Source organism: Lagopus leucura, unplaced genomic scaffold (assembly GCF_019238085.1).
Source record: "Lagopus leucura isolate 7727_CA_CO unplaced genomic scaffold, USGS_WTPT01 Super-Scaffold_73, whole genome shotgun sequence".
NCBI lineage: Eukaryota > Metazoa > Chordata > Aves > Galliformes > Phasianidae > Lagopus > Lagopus leucura.
In genome coordinates, this window is record NW_024962252.1 from 64,827,921 (window position 1) to 64,854,175 (window position 26,255).

Here is a 26,255-nt window from a genome sequence, read left to right on the forward strand (position 1 = left end):
TTTGCATGGAGCCACCAAGTCACAAAGAAGCGCACAGTGGGAGTGACCTGCACACTGGGAAACTTCCATATCAAGCCAGCAGACTTAATCTTAGTATTTTAGCATTGGCCTTAGCAGTCAAGCTGGCTTCCATAAAGCTGTCCTCTATTTCTCAGCCACAGCAGCAGAAAGACAGGCAGAGAGAAAGAGACACATAGCCCTGTTACTGTAGGAAAAGTTCACACATGAATGAGAAACAGAAGGTGTCATACCTGCTATGCGAACCTAGGGGAAATCAGTCAGTTTTGGTGGATTGTAAGCACATTTTTAGATGTGCTTTGAACATGAGCAATGATGTGGAGATGATGATCTGTATTGACAAAGTTGCGGCGCATAACCCATCGTAACCATCAGTGCATTTCCTCATGTTTTGACACATCACTGAGTTACAGAAAATACACCTTTGTTTATGGGGCATAAAGAGTAAAATTTCTCCAAAAAAGGGAAATGCTTGTACTGATAAAGTGGTTTGATAACAAATCTTGACAAACATAGAAAATTTTAATTAAAAGAAAAGAATAAGTTAATGCTTTCAGCCATATCTGTAGGGCTATTTTATTACATCTTGAGTTACGTGCAACTGTTTTACTCATAGATAACAATATGCAATTACCCCCTTAACAGAAAAATACAGCTGAACTAAGACTACAGGGTGTCTATCTGCAAGACCAAAATGTAACACCTACCTTAACCATTTGGATCTGAACCACTTTTTAATGTTGTCCAAACTGACTGGTCCCCCCCATATGTTCCTCAGTTGGCTGTGTGTCCCAAGGTATGAGGTGGTTAAAGGGGAAACATACATTGGATATCCCAGTGGCTGATCACATGAAGAATTAATTAAGTTCCTCAAGACCTGTTTGTTGTTCTGGATGCTCCCTCTCTCTGGGTTACGATTGCGCAAGAAGATTAGTTCCTGCTGCTGCCCAGCCCACAGTCCTCTGACACACTCCTTGTTGACCTACAGGTAAAAAACAGTGTGGACTATGTAAAAACATTGCAGATACAGAATTAGATAATCTCTGTAGAATAGTAGTAGTAGTTGCAAGCATCTTTATCTTGTATCTTTGTACCAACAGGTTTGATAAAACTCATGAGCAATTACTCCCTGGATAAGCCTGGGATGTTATTTGTGATGAACAAATACAAGGGTGGAAAATAAAAGTGAAATGAACAGAACTCTCTCCCGGCCTCTAATTCCTTCTCTGATAGCTATGATCAACCACTTCTTTTGGCCAGAATACTCAGAAATGATATTTGTAACTACAGACCTAAGTTACTTCAGTAATAGAAAGATGATTTGTTTACCTTGATAACCTTGAAGCTCAAGTAGCTTTTGTGAAGCATGATAACTTTATATTCATCCGCTCCTTCATCTACCACATGCCTCAGGGTCAGCAGCTCTTCTCTATTGGAGAGGACAGCACTGCGCCAGGCTGGGTCACCTTCATGGCAGATAACAACCTTTTCTTCAAAAGATTGGATTGCTTCATACAGTACTGCTGGGTCCTCATACTCATCCGGGCAGGTGAACTGGTCCTGGTAATACAAGAAGTAGTACTCAAAAGGTCAGGACTTTTTATGAAAATATTAAAATTATTAAAAAGAAACAAAAACCTAGGTTGTTTTGTTCATTTGTGGACAGTGCCAACAGTGTTAAGTGCAAGGTCTTCCACCTGGGCTGAGGCAATACCCATTACCAATACAAGCTGGGGGATGAAAGGATTGAACACAGACCTGCCAAAAAAAGTCCTGGGAGTACTGGTAGATGAGAAGCTGAACATGAGCAATGTGCCCTCACAGCCCAGAAAGCCAACCGTATCCTAGGCATCATCAGAAGTGTGGCCAGTGGGGCAAGGGAGATGACCATGCCCCTCTGCTCTGCACTGGTGAGGCCTCACCTAGAGTACTGCATTCAGATGTGGAATCCTCAGTATGGGAGAGACACAGACCTGTTGGAGCGCTCCAAGATGACTTGGGAGCGGCCTTTTGATATCTAAAGGGAGCTACAGGAAAGAAGGGGGACAGATTCTTTAGCAGGGTCTGCCATGACAGGACAAGGAGAAACGGCTTCAAGCTTAAAGAGGGTAGATTTAAGTTAAACGTAAGGAAAAAGTCTTTCACAGTGATGGTGATGAGTCACTGGAACAGGTTGCCCAGAAATATAGTGCTTACCCTGTCCTTGGAGATTTTCAAGGCAAGGCTGGATCAGGCACTGGGCAACCTGGTCTAGCCGTGCATGCCACTCTTCAATGCATGGGAGTTGGACTGGATGGCCTTTAGAGGTCCCTTCCAATTCTAAGGATTCTGTGACTCTATGAACTCTACTCCCTGCTCTTACATGACTGTCATTTGACACAGCATGTGTTTGAGGTAGAACAACCATAATATAGAAAGGTACAATTTTTATTCTAGCATAACCTGTTCTGATCTCACACCTCCACTGGACAAAGAGAGAATGAGAGCTTATCCACTGACAAGATGGAAAACCATGGGAAGCAGAGCTCTTGGGCAAGCTGGAGGGAGATAAAAATTGTCTGCGGTGTTCTACAGTGTTTGTTTTTTTTCATACGTGTAAAACTACAACAAAATGACTGACTATGAATCCATCAACAGATACCACAATATCACATTACTTCTTCAGCTGTTACACGCCCAGTGACTACAGCCACAAAATTATTTTGTCCAATTTTCTTGGGTTACTTCACAGCAGTTCCACTTTAGTTACATTCAGAACAATTATAAATACCATGCACTAGCAAAGTGTATGAGACTAAATAATACACCAGAGAAAGAATAAAATCAATTCCAAGCTAAACAAGCATTGATCTGAAGTAACTTGTAGTGACTTACGTGGAGGTGTGCTGAATTTTTGCAAGTGGAAACAGAATGGGGACAGAAACAGCACAACATAATCAAACACACAGCAGTGACACCAACCCTTCAAACCACAACTCCTCTGCAGTAACTTCCAACAACATATGGAAGTGTTACTCGGTTATTGCCCATCACAAAAAGATTGATAAATAAATGATGAAATTAGCTCAATCAATTCATAGATTTTTTTTAAAAGTTTATTGATCAATTTATTGCATTTGTTTTCAAGCTAGAACCAATAATTATGGTACTTCCACAATTGAAACATGGCATGTCCATCTACTTTGTTTAAATGAAAAAGACAGGGGCAAGCTCTGCAATAAAAATAGTCTCCAATGGATAGCCTGGGGCTACAGAGGAATAATATTGAGTAAATGCAAAATAAACAAATGCTGAGCTTTTCCATTTTAGTTAAAGAAGTTTCTCAGAGTAAAACAACACATACTCCATTTTGCTCTCATCAAACATTTTTCAAGTTTCCCAGTGTTTCCCTAAGAAGACAAATGCAAAAGTAAAAGTGAAGTACAAACAAACAAACAAAGATCCTACCTGATGGAGCTTCAGAGACATGCGGATCGCTGGGGCGACGACCTTATGCAACAGATCCATGTCTGCAAAGACCCACTCATCCTTCGCCGCTATCCGAAAGTCCCCTTTGAACAGTGCGTGGAGGCCATACAGAAAGGAGTCTAAGCTGCAAGAGGAAGGCAGTGGTCACTTTCAGAAGCCATCTGTTCCTCACCAAGCTGGAGCTGAGCTGCATAGGGACCCGCAGCCCTTCCACTGCAGGGAGAACCATGGCATAGTTCTGGGAGTGCTCGCTATGAACCCTTGTGGCAGATATAAAGCAACAGTCATGCTGCATACATACATCTCTTTGGGTAGGTGTTATTCCTTCTGCTTGCACTGCCAACTGGCCATGAGAGAAACGTGGCACTCAGAACATGAGTCTTAAGGACCTGTGCATCAACGTGCTGTGTCTACACCTGCTCAGTAGCATGTGGAAGGCAGCAGAGCTGCCCCTCACTGAAAGTTCAATCATCAGCCCTGTCATGGTTAACAGTCTGCTTGCAAGGTAAAATTAATAGTAATGATTAAAAAACAGCTGTAAAATGTATTATTATTATTATTTTTTACTAAATCTGAAACTTCTGTCATGAAACTCAAAACCAGACTTGAACATTAAATCAGACGTACTGAAAAGAGCATTAAGTTTCAAAAGCATGAATTAACCCAGGGGCATTTCCTACTGAAACAACAAACCTTAAAGCAACTGCAGGCCAGGTTTCTTTCTTCACACAAGCAACTGGATGTAACCAGGTCTGCCTGACCTTGATAATGGTTTGCCTGGACCAGAGACTATAGTGGAATATAAGAGGGTCAAAACCAAGCAGATATTAGAAAATGGTTGCACTAGATCTTTGTGAAGAGAAACAAGAAGCCTGGGGCTCAGCCTTCACCACGCATCCTGAGCATCCCACAGTGTACAGGAGTCACGTGGGTGGTACTGAGAGCAGGGCCACAGACCTGACACTGCTCTGAAGAACTGATCCTGAAATGGAGGAAAACAGAGCCAGCTATTAAAACCTGGAATCTCCTACAAACCCTCAGGACACGGTCCATCCGCCAACATCTTACTCACTTTTACACCAGTTGATTTTTTAGATTGTAAAGGCTCTGGAGGGGACAAAGCATTAAGATGTTAGAGGTTTTCACTACTATCCATGCTTTCTCCAGAGAATGCATCATCTTTCCACTTAATTGAGCTGTTTTAATTATTTTGGGAAAAACAAATAGACACATTTTCTCTCTTCTGAGAGAGAGCAAAGAGAGATTAGGAGACTTCCTGGCCTATCTTCAAGCTCAAACACATTCTAATTTTGCCCATGGTGGGTAGTGTGCTGCAGAAATTAAAACAGAGAGATATGTCTGTTGTTACCAGAAAAGCAGCTGGATACTGACTTTCTCTGTGCAAGCGCCATGTGATACAAATCAACTGATCAGTGGGCCTGAGGGCAGGCAGTGAGGCAGGGCTTTGGGCACTGCTGGGAACAGCAGGAGCACAGGGAAGCTCTTGTGAATTCTTAAGTCATTTGTATTTATTAGTCACATATTAACACATGCCTAGGTGAGGCAGGCACTTAAACCCAGAGCTTCAAAGCACTGAAGCACAGGTTTCAGTGGGAGTCGTTATGCATCTTCAAAGAATGGCTCCTGATCCCTGCTGACCCTCAATCAATCATCTCCAGAATCTGGAAAATGACAATCTGCCCAAGGGTGGCTCAATAGCCATGGAAGCCCTACAATAAAATAGTTAAAAAAGAAAAAGACTGTAGGTGCAGTCTACGTGCCCATAAATGACATCCCTGAAAGAGGTGAGAAATCAGGAAGGGTCCTTCCAGTGGCCCACCCAGAGACAACATCCAATACTCCTGTCTCCGTCCTGGCCTGCAAAACATACCTTAGTAAATAAACGTTCTTTCCAGGATTAAAAACAAACAAACAAAACATGGCAATCCTAAACAATCCCAAAATGTGCACACTGTGCAGCGCAGTTCTTCCAAAGTAATACCCGTTGTATTTGCTATGAAAAGCTGGCTGAGCTGAAGGAAGGAATAGGCAGGCAAAAGAGCTGCTTTTTAAATCATCAGAGGCTTTCAGAGCCAAATACAAACACCAGAGTATACAAACAAAGAGTTTGCATCCACATTCAGAGTGTCCTGTAGGCATCAGCTGATGCTGAACAAGCTGCTGTGACCAACAGTGCTGGCAGAAAGGGAGGCTCAGACCAGGACATGAAAACTGCAGCTGAGCATCAGTGGAAGAGCAGAGGGAAGCACGTACAGCTCCCACTGTGTTGAACTCAGGAAGACTCATCCATTTCTCAGCCTTCTGCATAATAAGTTTCCTAACAAGCATTCTTTAAGAACAATTGTGACTGTTACACAGAGTAAAGTAGTGGTGGGAGGCTGAGAGTCAATTATTTCATGTATCATGTTTTCCACCAGAGAGGTCTGAAGGACACTGCTGTATTCACAATGCCATTACAATTTTTCACTCTGCTGCCAATCGTAATGAGGCTTTGGGGCACCTCCTACCTATAACGTGACAGTATTTCAACCCGTTATTTCTGCAACACGCAGCCCTTAATCCACATAAAATAGAGCTGTTGTTGTGCTTCTAATTGCTGCACTCTCTTCTGAAGGCTCTAATGAGATCACAAAGAAGCTTTACGCCCAGAGCTTTGATCTCTGCCCCACTCAAGGTTGTTGCCACTTTCTTGGCCCAGTTTGAACACACCTCAATCAGTCACCTGCCACAGTTCCAGGCACATTACACATATTTTGAAACCTAGTGAAGGTAAATTCAGATGCCAAGGAAACTGCATTAATCAGGAAGAGACAGAACTGCTGTTTCTGGCAGCACTGCTGACCCTCTGAGCAGAGACCTGAAAGCTGCTGTTGCACTGCCAAGCTGTTTCTGAAGGCAACCTGCAGGGACACAGGATCCTGCAGCCCAGAGCTGTGAGGAGAGAACGATGCAGCAACATCAGCACAAGAGTGGGCAGCAGAGTCAAAACAAGCACTCTTCTTTCTCCCCCTGTGTTGTTCCAACAGCTGGAACTAAAAGCATTTGATGCAAGCCCAGAACCAGTACAGACAGATGAAAGCTAATGAGCTGGCGACTGCATCTGTGTGTATTTTGCACTCCAAACTCCATTTTCTGTCCTCAGTTTATAGACCTCTTCCAATATCAATTGTGGATTTAGTTCAGCATCAAAACACACACGTACCGATAATAACCTGCACATCTCAGCTCACCTCAAAGAAATGATGATTTATTAAAATATTTTTATATTTTTCCAAATGTGAAACATATCCTAAACATTTATTTATTAGGAGGTCTAGTGGCTAAATAGTGTTATTATGTATTTTTTCCACAGAGGTACACCAAAACGTATCACTCACGTTTGAATAAATGAATGGTAATGTCACATCATTCATCAAATTGCATTTTGTGCAGCATGCCTCCTAATGACAGTTTAAGAGAGCGCGGGATTTGCATAGCAATGTTCTGCCATCTTAATGAATGCATTTATAGTGCAATCTAGTGTTAATGTTGGGCTTCTGCTGACATTTACATGAACAGGTACACTGAATAATTATTTACATACATTATATAAGAGCATTTAAAACCTTGGCTTACACAGTGACATTTACTGATTAATAGATTAGACAAAATCAGGTGTAAATGAGTCCAAATTGATAGTTTACATACAAAATGTAAACTTGAATCTCAATTCCGTAGTTCGCAGCTCAGTGTGACATTACCTTTTAATTAGCGTTTTGGTGAAGCAGTTGGACGACTGTCAGTCCTCAAGACACAGCAAAGCCCACGTGAAACTTTCCTTTACCCACACAGTTACCCCAGGGGACAAAATATGGGCCTCAGAGCACAGATTACTGTCTATTTTCTCACAATGGACTTAGCTGAAACTCTACCAAAATGAGCATGTGGAGAATTACAACATCTATCTGCCTATCTGACCATTACAACTTAAATTCATCATGAAACTTCTAGCGATATTGTGGACAAGATGCTTCACAGCCAGAATTAATAAAGTTCAAAAAAAAAGTTCAGGGTTGTTTCTTATTGCTGTCTGAAGAAATCTAAAAAGTCATGACACCTTCTTAAGAAAGCATAAAACCATCATCTAAAGGATGATTCCTTCAGCTTCTGAAGAACCTAAGTGCTTCCCTCCCATCTGACTTGAACAGAAACCTGCAAAGAGCTGAGAGCTGGGGCCAAGAACCAGCAATGATACTGTAATAATCCTCTGTAAAATAATGCTGTAAATTATCCTTTGAAAGAGCTGCTGTCTCTCCACCAAATACAGTGAGGGGAGGGGAGGATCTGCCTTCATTGCCAAAAGTTAATCTTTGGGGAACATCTGCTTCACCTCATTGATGCTGCATGTGTTGGCTCCCCTTGGCAAGCCACGTAAACCTACAACTATCTGAGCCTTGCTGACTTCTTTGTGTTTAAACAACCTCTATGTAGCAGTAAAGATAACAAGTATGATAAGCAGCCATCTGTGCTGCATCCAGTTGAATTTGGGGGATTTTTGTTGTAAAAGGTCTTGATGTCTGAGGGTAAAGCTCCCACCTTGCTCCTTAGGTGATACTGTCTACTAAACTGCTCTCAGCAATTGAAATAAATATATAAAGACAAAAATAAACATCAGTCACCAAAGCCAAAGTCATATTTTTTAGCCCTAGCAATTTATAACTCCTATTGTGCTACTCAGATTCCTATTTTTTTCCAAATCTTTCTGACAGATGAAAGATGCTGAAGGTAACTTACCCAGGTGGGTAAGTGACACAGTTTTTCAGGAAACCTTTCTAAGGGAAGCTTTTGTGAAGTAGCGCTGAAAAAGACTGACACAACTTTCCATTTATTTCCTCTTATGTTATAAAGCTCATGTTAAAAATACAACAATATAATAACACCCTGGAGCAATTTCTTAGTAAAAGAAAACCAGAACTTAATTAAAGATAAAGTACTATATATAATGGATTTAGGAAACCAGAGACAGAGCTGTGCAGTGCATATAGCTACCACAATTCTTTCCCTTCTACAGACTTTTTCTCTGCAATATTTTTTTAATGCTGGAATGTCCATTCCCCAAAAGAGAGAAACTGATAAGGTTTATTGCTTATGTTTCAAATTTCAAAGAGACATGATATAGCTGACTCCTGCAATTAGTAAAATATTTGCAAATAATTATCCTCAACATTCACACTTTCCAAGTTAAGCTTTTAAAAGTCTCTGACAGCACTACCATCTCTTTGCATAGCTACTCACTGTGAAAGCCAATAAAAGGAAGTGACATTGTTACTGTACCTGTACAACTGCCAAAACACTGTGAGGAAGATTTTAAGATCCTGTGCAAAGTACATGCAATGTGATGACAGTTTCAGGAAGATTTTGTGGTATTTTTAGTTGCTTTGCTAATGTCACTGTGACATACCTGCTGCAGACCTAGATCAAAATCACTTTAATCTTTTCCGTAAAAAGAAAACCAAACCTAAATGCTCATCAACTTTTCTATCATGTCCCCATACTCTAAAATTCAGATCATCTGAAAATAGGGCAGTATTATTAAACATCATACTAATCTGATAGTGTAGAAATTAAGGGAAAATAAACTTAACCCAGAAAAAAAAACAATAGGGAAAAGCAATATGCAAACAGCAGTAGAAAAGAAATGACAACAGCCACTTGAGAAAGCAGAAAGGAGCAGCACACCAAGAAATAAGCCATATGGGCCATGAACTGACTGAAGAAAGATGTGAAAACAGAAGTTACGAACATTTCAACACACAACAAAGCTAGAATGAATATTTAAAGGACTGATTTATAACACAAAATACATTCAAATTCACACACGCTGCCTTTGTTTTCTTGTTAATAAGACAAATCCTCCCTAAGGACTTGTTGATGGAACACTAGCTAGCTTTATTCACAGTTTTGTGCCAATGCAGCAAGGTCAATCAGAGACTGTATTTTTACTGAATTTCTCTACTGTTATTAAATGCCTATGAGCAGAATGATTTCAAATACACCTAATAAAAATCTAAAACTAGGTGAGAAGGTAGACTTCTGTAAAGTAAATAGTATTAATAAAATGCTCTATCTATTGTATTATCTACTCAGGCTGAACACTTTAAAAAGGACAACAGATATGTTATAAAATCCAAACAAATTAGTACCTCTGAGTGAAAATGGAAGAACCCTAAGAAGAACTTACGATGCTGAGTATGTAAAGATGTAAACTTAACCAAGTAATAGAATTCATAAGCCAAATTTTCTAGGAAGAAGTGCTTTGAATGAATGAATGATGCAAAAGAGTGAGAACAGACAAATCCTGGCCTCGAGAGACGAAAGGATCTGTCTTCCTCAGTCACCAACATGGAGTGGCACAGTGACCACAGAAAACAGTTCTAAGGAATACAGCACAGTTACGATTTATTATTTTTCAGCTAACTGGCAGTCAGATTATTTAGCTGTTTATTTCCCGTCTGGAGAAAGCCAGCATTTCAGTAGCCAGGCCAGAACCAAGTAAACACCACAGGTACATATTCTTTCAATGCAAGATAGGACTGAAAGATGTTTCATATGGAAGACTGATACTGGTTATTAAGCAAACTACTGAAGTGAAAGAAGTCCAGGAACAGAAGAAAACAAATGACATTACAAAGGAAACAGACTTCACCTTGATCCAAGGTTCTGCAGAGGTTCTACAGTAAGTGAAAAAAGACCAACAGATTTTGGCTTAAAGATCAGTAGCAAAAACACCTAAAACTCACCTGATGGCCATGTTATGAGATGCAGTTCCCAAAGCTCTTCGGCCCAGTATACACAAAGCAAAGGAAAGCGTTACTAGTGGAGAATCCTCATCGCTGTCCAAGTGCTATAAAGTTTTAAAACTTGCATGTTATTCTAAATACAAATAGCATCCTAAAAAGCATTTTAATACTGTAAATAATAAAATACAATGGAATCTGCATGTAGCTGGATCTGCACACAAAAACACTCTTTGCAATTAATAGAACAAGAACAAAAACATCACAATCAGAGTCTTTCTGCAAAATGCTAGCTTATTTTGCCCACTGACTAGAAACACAACATTCCAATCTTAGGAGGTGGGATCTCAAAGGAGATCTCTGCTGGTTTATTTATTGTTGTTTCATTGTTTTTCTCCAGCCATTACTGTAAGACAAAACACTCTGCTTATTGCTAAGAGATGCTGCAATTGGAGGCAGCAAAAGCCCATCCATGGGACAAAGGATGCACATCAGACCTCTGGACAGATTTCAGGAGAAAAATTCATTCAAAAAACTTCTAGTGAATACCAGTATGCACATCACAATTACATGCCACTGAGGACACTGACCTCACATTTCAGCAAGCTGTCAAAATATTTCATTCACATTCACTAGCTTAAAAATGTTTTTTTTTTTTTAACTGAAATTTTCACAAAAATTGCTTACTATCAAGCAGGAAGAAAGATTTCAACAATCTCTCATGAATTTGAATGTTTAGGAGAGTACATATGATTTCAGCCCATGCAATGGGTTATTTCTTTGACTCTAAGACTGAAGCTACTTATAACAGAGAATATTGCTCCTTCTACAAATTATTCTGATTTTCAGGCTATACAATGAAGCTTTTTAAAATCTCATCTCATATATGACCTTACAGAAGGTGAGTTACAATAAAATAAAATATAAATACGTAAATATATATATATAAATGGAAGTGCATGCATATGCACTGGTGCAGGCATTTGTTTGCCCTTTTAACTCAGAGGAACTACAAGTCTATTGGGTATCTCTAAATCTATTGTTCTATTCAAAAGTTACAGCCAGATTGCAAATCAGAAGTATCATTTAGCAGAGATTTTCACTGCACCATAGATTTTTTTGTGTCTCGGAACTTGGGAGACAAGCCAGGAGATGGGCAAGGAAGGGGATGAAACATTCCCAGCAGGAGGAGATGGTGAGGAAAGCTCAGAGGACAATTCAATGAAAACAACACCAATGTAGTGATGTGCAGAGGAACTGGTGGAATGGTACTGAAGTGCAGAGTTGCAAGAAAGAACTGAATTGGAAAAGAAATATCACGATTGAACAATGTTATGCTATTCACATAAGGTGAGTGGTAGCAAATGGGATGTTCAGTCAGTGATCCTGAATGAAAAATATCCGAATAAGATTGTATGGGGCGAAGAAACATACACTTCTCATTTTTTCCCAATGTCAGCAATAATCAGAAAATTAAACAGAGGAATATGCTTTGTCTGCAACTGCATTCTCTCTCTGGGCTATTTTGAGTATTTCATGGAAATACAATAGAACATTTCTGCCAAATGGTTGCTGACCACCAGTAATCCTAGCGGCTGAAAGCACATGAATGTGTAGCTGCAAACCTGCCCTTGGCCTTCTAGAGCTGTACTGTTATTTCACACACTCTCGTTACGTAGTTCACATTTGAATTATCAGCTCTCAGGAGTGAACTATACGAGTTGTTTGTTTGGCATGCACTTCCCTATCATTTGAGGATCACACCAAAGCATAGGCAAACGTTTGGAAAGAGCAAACAAACATGGACAAATGTTGGGCAAGCAAACACGGGCTGCACTGAAGAACAGTAATGTCCTGATGTCATTCCTTGAGCACAGCCTGCTCCAGCAGAGCTTCTGCAAGCACTTGTTAAATCCACACTTCCTAGAGATTATAAAATTAATAGTGCTGGAGAGTATGCATAGCATGGACTTGGTTCTGTATCCAGAGACTACCGCTTTGAAGCTTCTTGAGACTAAGTTTTTTGCACAAGAGTAGTCTATAATGTGTGGTTTTCTTTCCATTTTACAATGCAAAGGTTTTTCATTCATGTTAAACTTAATAGCTTAAATGGTATAATTTTTCCTGTGCTAATCCCGAGTAACCATGTATCATTTAAATCCAATCTCAGAAATTACAACTACTACTCATAAAAAAAATGTATGCTTACCTCTGCCCTTTTCCTGGCACAGTACTGAATCCAGTCCAGATAAACACTGCAAAAACTAGCTCTTGTTATTCCTTGGAGACAAGGAACATAGTCTTCATCTATGTTAATGTTAAACATTGCAAGGTCACGTTCAATATAATGCCACTTTGCATAAGGCTGCAGCGTCTTTTGGATGGATTCATCTTTTATCCACTGAAGAATTTTGGGAGAGCTTGCTGTAAAGTATATTATACTCTGTTGACAAAATGAGTAAACATTAGTCATTCTGTCTCTGATTAAAGCAGAAATATTTTATGCAGAAAAGAATAAATCAAATAAGACAACACTAGCAACCCATAGTGGTACATATTGTTCCTGTTTTTTAATGCTCAGAATCGATGCTTCATCAGACTGTTTAGTTAGATGGTAGTAACTGATATATAAATAGCAGGAAATGGAAATAGAAGTCACATATTCAATACCTTGGTGCTTTACAGGAAAATTAATACAAATCAATGGACTGCAATACAAACAAGGAATTCCCACACTGCAATGCACACATTATGGAATAGTAGTGGGCTCACAGAGCCTATCACCAAGAAGGTGATATTGACAAAAGTTCAGAGAGATTTTGAAAAAAACAGCAGTAGCTGGCCATATGATTGAAGCAGGCTTCTTTTTGCTATGTAAGCTTCCTGCTATCTGAGTACGAAGCTTTTCTAATTCTTCAACAAAAACATTTCCACAGCGATTTAAATCTCATACAGGTGAGATGTGACAGATGTGTACAATACAACTCTGAAACCCCCCTCTGAAATTTTAATTTCTGTTTTTACTCTGCATTTAGTAGCATCACTATTTTTGATATTTTGTCAGTGAGATTAGTAAAGAATAAAGAATTATAAGTGTAATATGAAGAAGCTAATAAATAATGCAACTGAATTTACATTTATAAAGCAAGAAGGAGGAAGAGCACTCACCAGGAGTTCTCTGACCAAATACAGAAATATGAAAAAGCAGCAAGATTCACATCTCATGCCTGTGCCTGAGTTTCTAAGCTTAAGTTCTAACCAGTGGGTCTGGAACCTTTAGAATCTTAGTAAGAAAAATCTATCAATGCCAAATTTAAAGCTTGTTTTCAGAAGAACAGGAAACCTACGGAGAAGTTCCAGTCTTGCAAAGGAAGGTAACAGCAGCTGAGAAGGCACATTACAACACTTTATCATTAGAATGCTTTGTTTTAATTAAAGATATTCATTTAAAACTGGATTCCAAAGCAAACAAGAGATGAACGAACATGACAAGATGATGTAGTTCTACTTTACCTATGAAACAGGAATATAATTAAGCAAATAAATATATAAAATTAAAATACGATGAAAATGAAAAAAAGGACAGAAGCACCACCAGCCCTTTTACAAATCCCAGATGCCATCCACAATTTGTCATTCAAACTGCACAAAAATACACAGATAAGAGTAAAATTAAGTTCCAATGGAAAAAGACAAGGTAGAGTAATATAGATTGGGGATAGTGCCTTAATTTCTTGGCATGAGGAGAAACAATATGAAATCTTCTGAAAAAGATTCACAAAGAAACAATAGGATCTGAAAACTCTGAGAATGCAGACTTCTGGAATAGCAGAAGACGTTTAAATAAGAATATATTGAGAGGAGATAGAGGAGGCACAAGGGAAAATATCACAGTAGTTGAGCAGGAAATGATTTCAAAACGTATGCAGGAGGGTTGCAGGAGCTGACCCACTTTGGTTGTGGAGAATAAAAATCCCCTTACAAGAAAAAAATAAGGGCCTTTCTGGACTGCCAGTGGAACTGCAAATGAAATAAATGCACAAAGAATATTAAGCTCAATGTAACTCACTCTTTAAAAGATCAATCTAATAATTATTCATGAAGCACGGAAGTGAAACAAAGCATAAGTTTTCTTCACTGATCTTCAAAATACACTTTGCTTTTCTTATTATTCTCACCTGTGTTTCCAAAAAAACAAATTCAGCTAGGAAAATAATGAGACTGGCAATCAGACACTGAAACAACAGAACTTCCGCCACCTAATTAAATTCTACTCTTAGTAGCTCTTCCTGGATATGTTTTGTCCAGGAGCACATTCTCAGGTATATAGCAATTCAGAAATGATACAGCAAATATTTACAATATTATAAGCTACAAAGTACAAACTAGAAGCACTCCAAGCACTCGGTGTGATGGAGATGCAGTTACTGCTGAAGCTCAAGTCTATGGGTTTTCTGAGTTAGTGATTTGTCTTGCCTGAATACTGTATTAACTAGACTTCTTACAATTACTTTCCTACTTCGTTAAAAGGAAAGTGCCAGGGGTTTAAAATGTTCACAGTGGAATTGCCCAGGGTCTTCACAGCTCAAGATTCCTCCTTAAGAGGAAGCTGAGAAAGGAGTGAATTCTCACCTCTGTTTCTGGTATCGTATGTTTATCCAAAGGTGAAGTTTCAGCAGCACTAGACAAACAGCATGACAGCTTATCTGATACAAAACATAATCTTCTCATCTTCCTAGGCCGTACTAAGGATTTTATCAAATCTTATTATCAAATCTTATCAAAGTCTCTGTTTATGGAAAAAATGATTAATTTGAAGAATAGGAGAAAAAAAAACTCCTTAAGGGTTTTTTTGGGAGTGCCATTCTGAGGAAGAATTCTGCTGAAACCAAGGGAGATCCGGCACAGGCTAAAAACTAAGCTGACAACAGGTTATTATCATCCCTCGTTCATCCTTCCCTAAGAAGGGAAGTAGATTAAGAGACTGGAGCCTTTCTAAGGATGAAGATCTGTAAAAACATCCTAACAGTGTTGGCTCACAAAATCAATCCAAAAAAGATTAGATTTGGAAACCTTGAAAGTCACCGACGCTGAACATTACAAAATCTGTACCCAAGGGATATGGAGACACAGCACATTTCAGAAGCACAGAGTTCATTTAACCCTTTCACTCAAGGCAGAATCAATTTCACTCGTATTGTAAGGGACAAAAGTTTGCCTAAGCAACCTTTTGTATGTCAGCTGCCTCTCAAGTATTTCTGGAATAGAAGCTCTAAACTGCCTTCCAGTTAACTTCCTATGTGACTGCTTCAAATTTTCCACAGTCATCTCTTGTTTCAGTTGATTTTCAGGGATGAAAAACCTCCTGTTTAAAAAGCATAATTTTTTGTAACTTTAAACTAATGAGCTGCTGATTTGATTCCATCATAGACTGAGATGATTTTCAGTCTCATATGCCATCAAAATCTGAATCATATCAATTCGCATCACTTTAAATTCAAACTACCTTTTAAAGTCAAGTGAAGCAATTGTAGCAATATATTAATTTCAGATTAAAGAAGCCTTTTTGTTTGTCTGTTTAGTTTAGGTACAGTCCCTAAAAATAATTTAATTAAATTGTTAGAAGTGTTGTTGTTTTTTTTTTTTTTGTGGCTAAAATGAAATAAGCATGTTTACAGGCTGTTTTGTTTTTTTAATAATTAAACCAAGTTGGTTACTGGGCCTTGATGTTTGTAAAATTATTTAGGAAACTCCAGCCTGCGCTTTACAGAGTAATTGACTGCATGACCAAAGCACATTCGTGAGGCAATTATCCTGTTTTTACTGCACTGGGTCACTTGCATATAAAGGTGATTAATTTATTTACAGGAGGTCTCTCTCTATGGTTGACAGGAGTTTTAAAATCGCAGAGATGTAGGTAGGAAGGAGATGTCAGAGATGGTTGGGAGCTTTGGTAATTGGCTTAATGGCAGTACTAGTGGCATAAAAGACAGCATTTGGCTTTTGTTGCTTCAGCAGAAGACAGTACTGCACAGAAATTTCTTCACTTGCTGGGTTAGAAAGGGTTTGGCTTTTCTGACAAATGAGTATCTGTGTGGTCTTTGTGATCTTAATAACACCGCAAACACAAAAACCAAACTGTCACTGAAGCTTTGCTTTATAAGAATGCTTCCTCTGCCTCTATCAGGAAAGGAAGCTAACTCACCTTCTCAATTTCTGCTTAAGCACGCCTGCAACTTCCTGCACAAAGTGTATCTGGTCAGAGTCGTATGTTACGAAGGAGACATGAGTTAATTATGCCTACCTAATAATGAGCTAGTACGACTGCCAGCAGTGTGAAGGAATAAATACAAAGCCAGTTACTTCAAATACTACTCTTAGCAGCCAGCCATCATTTTTGACAAACCCGCATAAGTCCATTTTAGCCAACAATTTACCTTTATGTAGTATCTGATAAGAATTCTCCGCAGATCAAACACTTGCAGCATCGTTGCAGCATTGTTATCAATGATGCTATATCCTTCAAGGATGTACTGGGTTCGTGTTATTTCCCATGTCAGCCATCGGAGGTTAAAGGCTGCATTACATGATAACAAGTGAGGCAAGTGTCCTGGCTTACAGCAGCAGCAGCCTTCATCGTCTTCATCTCCTTCTGTTATAGCCTCCACTTCTCTCTGCTGGCAATATGTCCCTTGGCAGTGAGGAAAAGAGAGTATGCTGATAGTTATTGTGGGATGGGGGAAACAAAGGACATCTGACTGGAGAAAGTAGGGCTGAAGGGTCTATGCATTTACCAAAAATCCAACAGAAAGAACTACAGCAACAAATTAGATGTGTCAATTGATTCATGTGCAGTAGAAAATGAAGTGCTATCCATCATTTAGTTAATATCACCTATAACAACCTTAAAAGGCCCAATATAACATCCTATGCATTTGGTTCTGAGCTGAGCTACAGGGCATTGCTTCTGCCTCAATACAAACTCACCAGGAAGCAACGCTAAAGATTCTTGCTCCATCAGGCAGAGTAAGAAAATTGATCCAAGTCCCAGTCTGTTTCTTCAACATAAAGGACACAAACAAAGATTTTACAGTCTGTCAGAGAACTTACAAAATCTGTGTTAGAGTGAACTATCTTCGAAAGCAAGCTCCAAAAATAACATGCAACTGGTTGCTCTCTCTCCCACTGAAATAAAAGCTATATCAGATCAAATGTTTGTAATGAATAGCACTAGTGGCAGTATATCACGAGGACAGAACAGCTCTCTAATTAGCCAATTAGATGGGCTTTAGATCAAAATATTTCTGAAAAAGTCATCTTAATTTAAAAAGAAGTTATGAGGACAATGCAGAAACAATATTTCTGTTTTGCAGACTGCATTTCTGACCTGTGTTGCGCACACTTCACAGAATCACAGAATCACAAGGTTGGAAATGACCTGCAAGATCATCTAGTCCAACCACCCTCCCATTCCTATTAGTACCACAAGCTACTAAACCATATCTCGTAGCTTGATGGCCAACTTGATGGCCAACCTGAGCCCATCAGGTTTTGAAATCTATGAATGTGGTTTCAAAACCATGTGGGACACTACAAATCAAAACCAGAGGTGGACACCCAAGTGTTTCCCACAAAGTTTTCAAGATACTTGAGCTATACGTTCTTGATGCAAGGACCCACTTAAAATTTATACTCTGTGGGCTACTGCAGAGCTTGCTCTCCCCTGAAGTTCTCCACAAACTATCACTCAAGGCCACGCAAGTCACACATATGTCTCACATATGCTTTTTGCTAGTGGTTCAGTGTCACCCCATGAGAAAGCTGGCTCAGTCATTTCCAGATAGTATCAATAGGAGAGGAAGAACAAGACACTGTACTGCAGTTTCTGGAGAGGGACACTCTCAGTTAAAGCTTCAACTGGAATCAAAGATGCAGCAGTTACCAGCATGCACTCATTTCTCCTTATAAGTTCCTACACAAGTGTGTCTCCCGCATAACAATTCAAGTGTGCATCCCTGGTACCACTCACCATTCATTTTTGGGTGAAATATGGTATGGGATATATATTTAACATATCAGCAAATACACTTCAGAGAGCTTTTTGTGTTCTCATTGTCAAAAATAGCAAGAAAACCACATTGTTTCAAACGCTTCTCTGAGAATTTTATTACTAGAAACTATGTAAATAAAGTAAGCAACACCTATGAAACCCCTGCCAGGACCAACAAACCTGTTCTGTCATGCCACTTTAAATAAGAGAAGAATACAGGTATGTTTATAAGTGAAAACTTACACTGTGTAACCAATATTGTTCACACACTGCCATGTTCCCCCTTCGATTCAAGGGTATACAATTATGACAAATTATTAAGTATTTTAAGTAACCTAAATATAAGCATCTTTCCATCCAAGACTGCCACAAAGTACAAAACATGGCCTATCTAGCTGACGTTTTCCGTGGGACTGGACATGAACTGAACTGTTTCTTCTTCATATTTCAGATTTCTACATGAATTAACACTTAATGCTTAACAGCAAAAAAGCAGCAACTGCTCTTGGTCACTGGATGCTTCTCTGAAGTCAAGTCAAAAGACATTATACACAAAGTAGGGAAAGGCACATCCCTCTGTACATAGGCTGAAAAGGGTAAAACAACCATTCCACACTAGTGCTCTTACTCTTGTCTATTTTTTGAAAAGTTGAAGGTCTTACAATATTACATCGAATTTAAGAGATCAGTCCTCACCTCAGGTGCTAAATTAAACTTGCCAGGTGTTTATAAACAGTGAAAAACACAAACCTAATAACCACTGCTGCTAATCTTACAACTATTGGAGTTAAAAAATGAGTTTGCTTTGTTTCCATTCTTAAATCCATTCTTCTGTTTTGTCTACAAATATCATGTTTCCTATGGGGAACTACAGGCCTGTCAGCCTGACCTCGGTGCCAGGGAAGGTTATGGAGCAGATCGTCTTGAGGGAGATCATGCGGCATGTGCAGGGTGACCGGGGGATCAGGCCTAGCCAGCATGGGTTCATGAAGGGCAGGTCCTGTTTGACCAACCTGATCTCCTTCTATGATCTAGTGACCCATCTGGTGGATGAAGGAAAGGCTGTTGATGTGGTCTACCTAGACTTCAGCAAAGCCTTTGACACTGTCTCCCACAGCATTCTCCTGCAGAAGCTGGCAGCCAGAGGCTTGGATGGGTACACTCTTGGCTGGGTAAGGAGCTGGCTGGAGGGCCGGGCACAGAGAGTGGTGGTGAATGGAGTTAAATCCAGCTGGCGACCGGTCGTGAGTGGTGTTCCGCAGGGGTCGGTGCTGGGGCCTGTCCTCTTCAATATCTTTATTGATGACCTCGATGAGGGCATCGAGTGCACCCTCAGTAAATTCGCAGATGACACCAAATTGGCTGGAAGTGTGGATCTGCCTGGGGGTAGCGAGGCCCTACAGAGGGATCTGGACAGGCTGGAGAGCTGGGCTGGAGCCAATGGGATGAGTTTCAACAAGGCCAAATGCCGGGTCCTACACTTCGGCCACAACAACCCCAGGCGACGCTACAGGCTTGGGGCGGTGTGGCTGGAGGACTGCGTAGAGGAAATGGACCTGGGGGTATTGATTGATGCTCGGCTGAACATGAGCCGACAGTGTGCCCAGGTGGCCAAGAAGGCCAATGGCATCCTGGCTTGCATCAGAAACAGTGTTGCAAGCAGGAGCAGAGAGGTGATTGTTCCCCTATATTCAGCACTAGTGAGGCCGCACCTGGAGTACTGTGTCCAGTTTTGGGCCCCTCACTGCAAGAAAGATATTGAGGCCCTGGAACGTGTTCAAAGAAGGGCAACAAAGCTGGTGAGGGGTCTGGAACACAGGCCATATGAGGAGAGGCTGAAGGAGCTGGGAATGTTCAGCCTGGAGAAGAGGAGGCTCAGGGGAGACCTCATTGCTCTCTATAACTTCCTGAAGGGAGGTTGTAGTGAGCTGGGGGTCGGCCTCTTCTCTCGTGTCATTAGTGATAGGACCAGGGGGAATGGTTTCAAGCTACGGCAGAGGAGATTCAGGCTGGACATGAGGAAGTATTACTTTTCAGAAAGGGTGGTCAGGCACTGGAATGGACTGCCCAGGGAGGTGGTGGAGTCACCGACCCTGGGGGTGTTCAAGGAAAGGCTGGATGTTGTGTTGAGGGACATGGTTTAGTAGGAGCTATTGGGAATAGGTGAACGGTTGGACTGGGTGATCTTTTAGGTCTTTTCCAACCTTAGTGATTCTATGATTCTATGATTCTATGATTCTATCAGATGCTGGCTATGTTTTAAGACGTTCTCTAGATCACCTGTGTTAATGAATACCTTATATTGCATATATACTGGAGACTCTGCAATTACTAGTTTTCTTAAGACATTTATTTTGTAAAACATAGAACCGAAAGAGGCAATAACTGGAGAATTCATGGGACCCTCAGTGTCTGAGGGAAGCTGTCACGTGTACAGAAAATAAGAGAAGTAGCCAGAACAATTATTTGCTTTCTCAGCTAATTCAACAGATAAGAAAAATATCTCCAAGTCATCTGTGCTAGGTAATTTCAATCAGTGAAACTTAAAATGATACTACAGTAAACACAATCAACATTGAACTTGGGAAGACAGAGACGTTCTACCTAGGACCATATTATTACAAATGCTCTGGGAGCGAACCAAAGAGTTCATGTGGTCATTCCACAAATTAATTTAAAAGAATGAGATCAGGGTTGTGCTCTGTCAACATCTGGCAAACACACCCTCGCTTAACAATGGTCTGATGGACTCTGGTACTGATACCCTGGGGATTTGGTGTCTGGATTGCTTGGAGAGCCTCAGCTTATTTTAAAGGTCTGAGCTCAGGCACGGCCAATGTTTTTTGCCACAATAACAAATCCGTTTTGTATCCTCGGTCCCAACTTATCTGCTGATTAATATTTCCAAGCACCATCTAGTAAAAAGACTCAAGTTTGTGAAGACAGTAGCTAGATTTGATGCTCAAGCACATGCTGGTTCCCCTCATTTCCTGCAGTCAGTTCCAGACAGAATGCTAGAAACTTTCTTTCGCCCTTGAATGAATCTTGCTTTAGGCCATTAATGCACTGGCTGGACTTTGATCCCAGTAACTCTCATGTCATTGATAAATTTCATTTTACAGCTGCATCAATCCTTTTTGGCTCTTTACTCGAGATTCTAGACACTGGTACCACTGAGACTAAGAGCATGCGCTCAGTTTTATGCACTGAGCCAAACAGGACAAGCCATAGCCAATGAGATTAAGCATTAGTGTACATCTTCCACAGAACAGTGACGCTAAACTTTCTTATATGTGTTACAAGCTGATGATTAGAATGTCAATTTTATATTGCTTCTCCAAAAATTAGCAAGTTCAAACAATTCTAAGAGAATTACGAAAAACTAAAGAGCAGGGAGCAGAACGTGCACTTCAGTCATGCAATACAATTCAGTGTAGTGCCATTAAACATTAAAATACAGGAAAATGCTTTCACTGGTAATTAGCCATTTTAAAATCTGAAGTAGAAAGAATGAAAATAAGCTTTCTCTCTTTGCACAAGCCTAGCCATTCACGGTGACCCTTGCTAGTACAGATGAGACTGATTCGTTTACAAGATATGTAACGCTGGCTGGCTGCCAAAGGTTCATCAATGCAAGAACATGTGCCAGATCAACAAAGCAAGGTCAAACTATGTGAGCTCAGGAGAAAACCAGTTTGAGAACTTGAAACTCTTTTTCCTGACACATCAGGACTTAAGGACTGACTTGTGCTCTGCCAGAATGATCTGACCTAAATGGAAATGAGAACACTGAAACTGAAGGCTGCAATCTTATTTCAAGAGGACACAGAAAACATACCTCAACTAATAACCTCCTAGCCCTCTAGAATTTCAGGCTGAAGTGAAGGTATGCTTTTAAATTTAATTTCGGTAACTCAGTGAGTGAAAGGAAAATTATTTTTCAGTTCTGCTGGAGTCAAAAGAGAATCCTGCAAGACGACATCTAGAAACAGTTTTATATGGCTTTTCTGTTCACTACAGCAGGTAGTACGTATCACCAAGAAGAAGCATAAAGAGCATAATTAAACATCTTCTCCTGAAACAAGCCTTGTATATAGCTCTAGAAACAAAGGACTGAACAGAGCTCCCAGATGGAAACTCATGAATCCCAGAAATATGCGTTCTGGTAAACAGCACCTATTTTGGCTTCTTCCAGCTCTTTTTCTTGTAGAATTGAGATTGTTAATAATAATAATAATCTGTTTGCTGTGATGTGTTGTTTCAAAAAAAAAAAATATCTCAGAACTTAAAAACAAAACTGAAACAATACCAATTTCTCAAACATCAGATCTATTAACTGTAAAACTGTGATTCAGTTTTCAACTGTTTCAGGTGCTTGCATGCCTGACAAATAATTCATTTTCCAAAGTAAACAGACTAATAACAGACATCACATCACAAAAACTGAGTCATGTTATAAAACCCCAGGTGAAAGAAAGCATTCTCAAAGGATGCTGGTTGTTAAACTTACAGCTACCAAACACAAGAACCTCTCACGTTACCTCTTTTGGAACGTAATGCAGTGCAACATTTTGTTTCCAACAAATACTCATTTTCAATAAAAAGGTTACTGAGCATCTAACATTTCCTTTCCTTCCAGAAGTTTGCCCCAATACACCCATACATACATACAAAATTGTGAAGGGAAAAAAAGGCATAAAATATTTATTCTATTCTGCATTATAGATACTAAAGCATTCTATTTGAAATGCATAGAAACATATACTGCTGTGGCATTACTGTACACCTAGAAAGGTTTCTGTACTGCAGATTTCCTTCATTCAACATCATGCCATTCCCGGTTTATGTCTTTTTCAATTAAATCATTGTGATTAAAGCATAGAGATCTCTTTGCAGCCTTTCTGTTTGTGCCCATCTTTCTGAGCCTTTGTTCTTTCCTGCAAACAATGTGCATTCTGTTCTTTTAACCTTCTCTTGAAAGAGATGTGTTAAAACAGCTGCTCTTCCCTGAACTTGCTATGTTTTTTCAGTATCTTTTGATGGTTTTGTGCATACAATGAATGTACTTCAAGCATGATTTCAGCAAAGACATGAAGGTGGGCATTTTTATTTCCCAACAGTGTGAAGTGAATTGTAAAAGTAAAAAAGTGAACATTGCAATCAGTCTTTAAATAAAGAATGACTCCTGCTTGTGCTACAGAGCTTTCAGACACAGAAATCAAACATAATGTACTCGCTACTGTCATAAAGCTATACAGTATATATACATGCTGCCAAAATGAGTAACTGTCCTTATTTCTTAGAAATCATTACTGTGCCTAAAGCACATACCCTAAACTGACTGCATTCATACACCATTTTGCGTGCGAAATAAACTAGGTAACACGGAGAAAGCCCCACGGGCGATCCCACCCTGCTGTCACAGCTGCTTGCCACAATGTACAATTACAGCCGTGCTTGCTCTGTGCTTCTTTCCTTGGTTCATCTAATGAAGTTCCAAGTGAAGCGTGAATACTGCACGTGCAACATTCAGCAACAAAATCACAGCACAGATTTTGAAGTTAATTACATGACTGAAGAATACTAGGAACGAGCTAGAAAACAGCTCCTCAAGAAATCAGCATTACCATCCATAAGTAATTTCTGCTCGCGCAACACCTAACTGGATGATCTCCAAAAGACATTTTGTTGAGGCATAGACTAAACAGGAAAATATTTTAAGTACTCCTCATTCTACAGGGAACTTGCAGGTGGTAGATATTTTGACATTCCTTCTGCTTGTTCCCCAATTGCAGGCTTTCCCCTGTCTTTTCCTTTCAAATTAAATGATACATTACATATTTCTTCTGGCAGGTTGCTCTTAGCATAGCGCTGTGGTCTAGCACAGACAGTACAGCTAAGTTACTGAAGGGCTTGGTTCACTTATAGCAATGTGCAAATATCTACAAATTTTCACCTAGCCTGAGCTCATCTGTACCTTCTCCATTTTTGATAGAGGAGATGGGCATCTCTGCTTTATACACAGGATTAATGGCACAGTGGAGGCACATCCCCTCTTTGTCATCAGAAAAGAGAGTGAAGAACTAATTCATATAAGGTGTGTTATTTGAACTGGACTAAAGATGGTTAAGGGGAAACCCAGATTTGCCAACTCTTATTTCAGTTTACTCAATCTGTATCTACTTAACCTTACTGCAAAGATGCCTTTCATTTAACAGCTGAGACACATGTGTTTTGATTACATACGGATAGAAAGGAATCTGGATTGGTCATTTTACAATGCCAGCTCTTAATGAAGCTGGATACAAATAGGGGAGGCAATTTTTCCTGCTCCCAGTATGCATGAATTCAGAAGACAATGCGACCTCTTTGGACACTGCAGCACTGCCAACACAGCTTTTCACCCACAATGACAAATGCAGGAAAATCCAGACTCCTTGATGTAAATAGTCATTTTGGCTTACTCAGAAAACAGTCACAGAGAACTTTGTTATGATTCATTCATTTCCCAGGCAAATGTAGACTTCCTATTTATGGAAGACTGGATTTTTAGGACCCTCAATTAAGATTACATGTTTGAAATTGAAGTAGAAGTGAAGAAGCCAAAGCTCAAAAATTACAGACTCCGAGTTCTTGCCCATTTTTATCCTCTTTGGGAAAAATGAATTGGAAACCATTCATTAGAATGAATGAAGTCAGGATCCTATGTGAAATTCAGCATATGACCAGACAACTAAAAATAGGAATGTGAGATGCACAAAGCAAAAGAAACATGGCTGTATGTGGACTTAAAGCCTGATGCTTATCATGCACTGCCTCTTAGCTTTGAAAGCTCCAAAGTTCTTCCAGCAGTTTAATGCAATCTAACTACATAAAGAAAAAAAATCCTACTGTATTGAGTTGTATGCTCCCCATCACCGCCACGGAGCGTTTGCAAGACTTGCAATGGGAAGAACCTGCCCAGCTGGTGCAGGAGATGGTCCCCTCCTACTTCCCAGGGGAGCCCTGCCTAACTTCCTGCCCCAACAGGAGCAATCCTGCTGAAAGGATGGTTTTCTGTTGTCTGAGCTTTCACAGAGCTGAGGGCAACCCTTGAAACAGCCCCTGACCTGTCCCCTTCTGCAGCTTTGCCATCATGTGAGCCCTTCTGGCTCCTTTTACTCAGACTGTATCTTCTACATGGATCCCCGTGTCCCCTTCTCTCCTCAGGTATGTTCTGTTATTTGCTACACATAGGCTTTTCTCCTCTAGGTCCAATAATGTAACCCAATATATATACCCTCCTTTTTCTTCCCAATACATCTCCTGTAGTCAGAGAAAATATTAGGTGAACTATTAGGAAAAAAAAAAAAAAAGGTGAAGAAATCATCCAGTTTGTATCATATGAGGACACAAACTAATCATATATTTTCTCTCACAATCTAGGTGAGATTCTCATTCCCATTTTTCCTGCTCCACTCTTCCTCCTTCAGTAATTTGTGCTTTCCTGGTTCATGGTTTGCTGCTGCTATGTTGGTCCCATTCATAGGGACTTCTGAACACTCAGATGAATGTTCCTTCAAAGGCTGCTGATCTCCTGAAGAACACAAGAGAGAATGGGGAGGGGGACAGCTATGACTGGAATTCAGCTGGTTCCAGAAGACACATTAGAGGAGGTGATGGCTCACTTCAGACTGAATTTACAGAGCTGTTGCAGACAGCAGATGTATTAGAGCTGCTTGCAAATAGAGACAGTGTTAGGCAACTGGCATGGAAGCATCAATTTTCAGACCCATTTGCTTGCAGAAATTAATTTTAAGAAATAAAAAGATGTCTTCACAGGTAGCACTATAATTTTTGAGCTTTGCTCTCAGACTCAGATACAAAACAGTTCCAACCTGGTAATGAACCAACCCAGCTCAAAATCATCTTCCTCCCCAGAC

At 39.9% G+C, this 26,255-nt stretch overlaps 1 protein-coding gene across 1 annotated transcript in view; it reads right to left on the reverse strand.

Moving 5' to 3' along the window:
- PCNX2 (pecanex 2) overlaps nt 1-26,255 on the reverse strand; it is a 149,838-nt gene that overhangs the window by 9,208 nt on the left and 114,375 nt on the right. Inside the window, exons 26-31 of the mRNA XM_042883139.1 lie at nt 16,721-16,974; nt 12,493-12,726; nt 10,287-10,390; nt 3,466-3,610; nt 1,348-1,578; nt 726-1,000 (exon numbers count right to left, since the gene is read on the reverse strand). Of these exons, the coding sequence (XP_042739073.1) occupies nt 726-1,000; nt 1,348-1,578; nt 3,466-3,610; nt 10,287-10,390; nt 12,493-12,726; nt 16,721-16,974 (1,243 nt within the window). The remainder of the gene's footprint in view (nt 1-725; nt 1,001-1,347; nt 1,579-3,465; nt 3,611-10,286; nt 10,391-12,492; nt 12,727-16,720; nt 16,975-26,255) is intronic.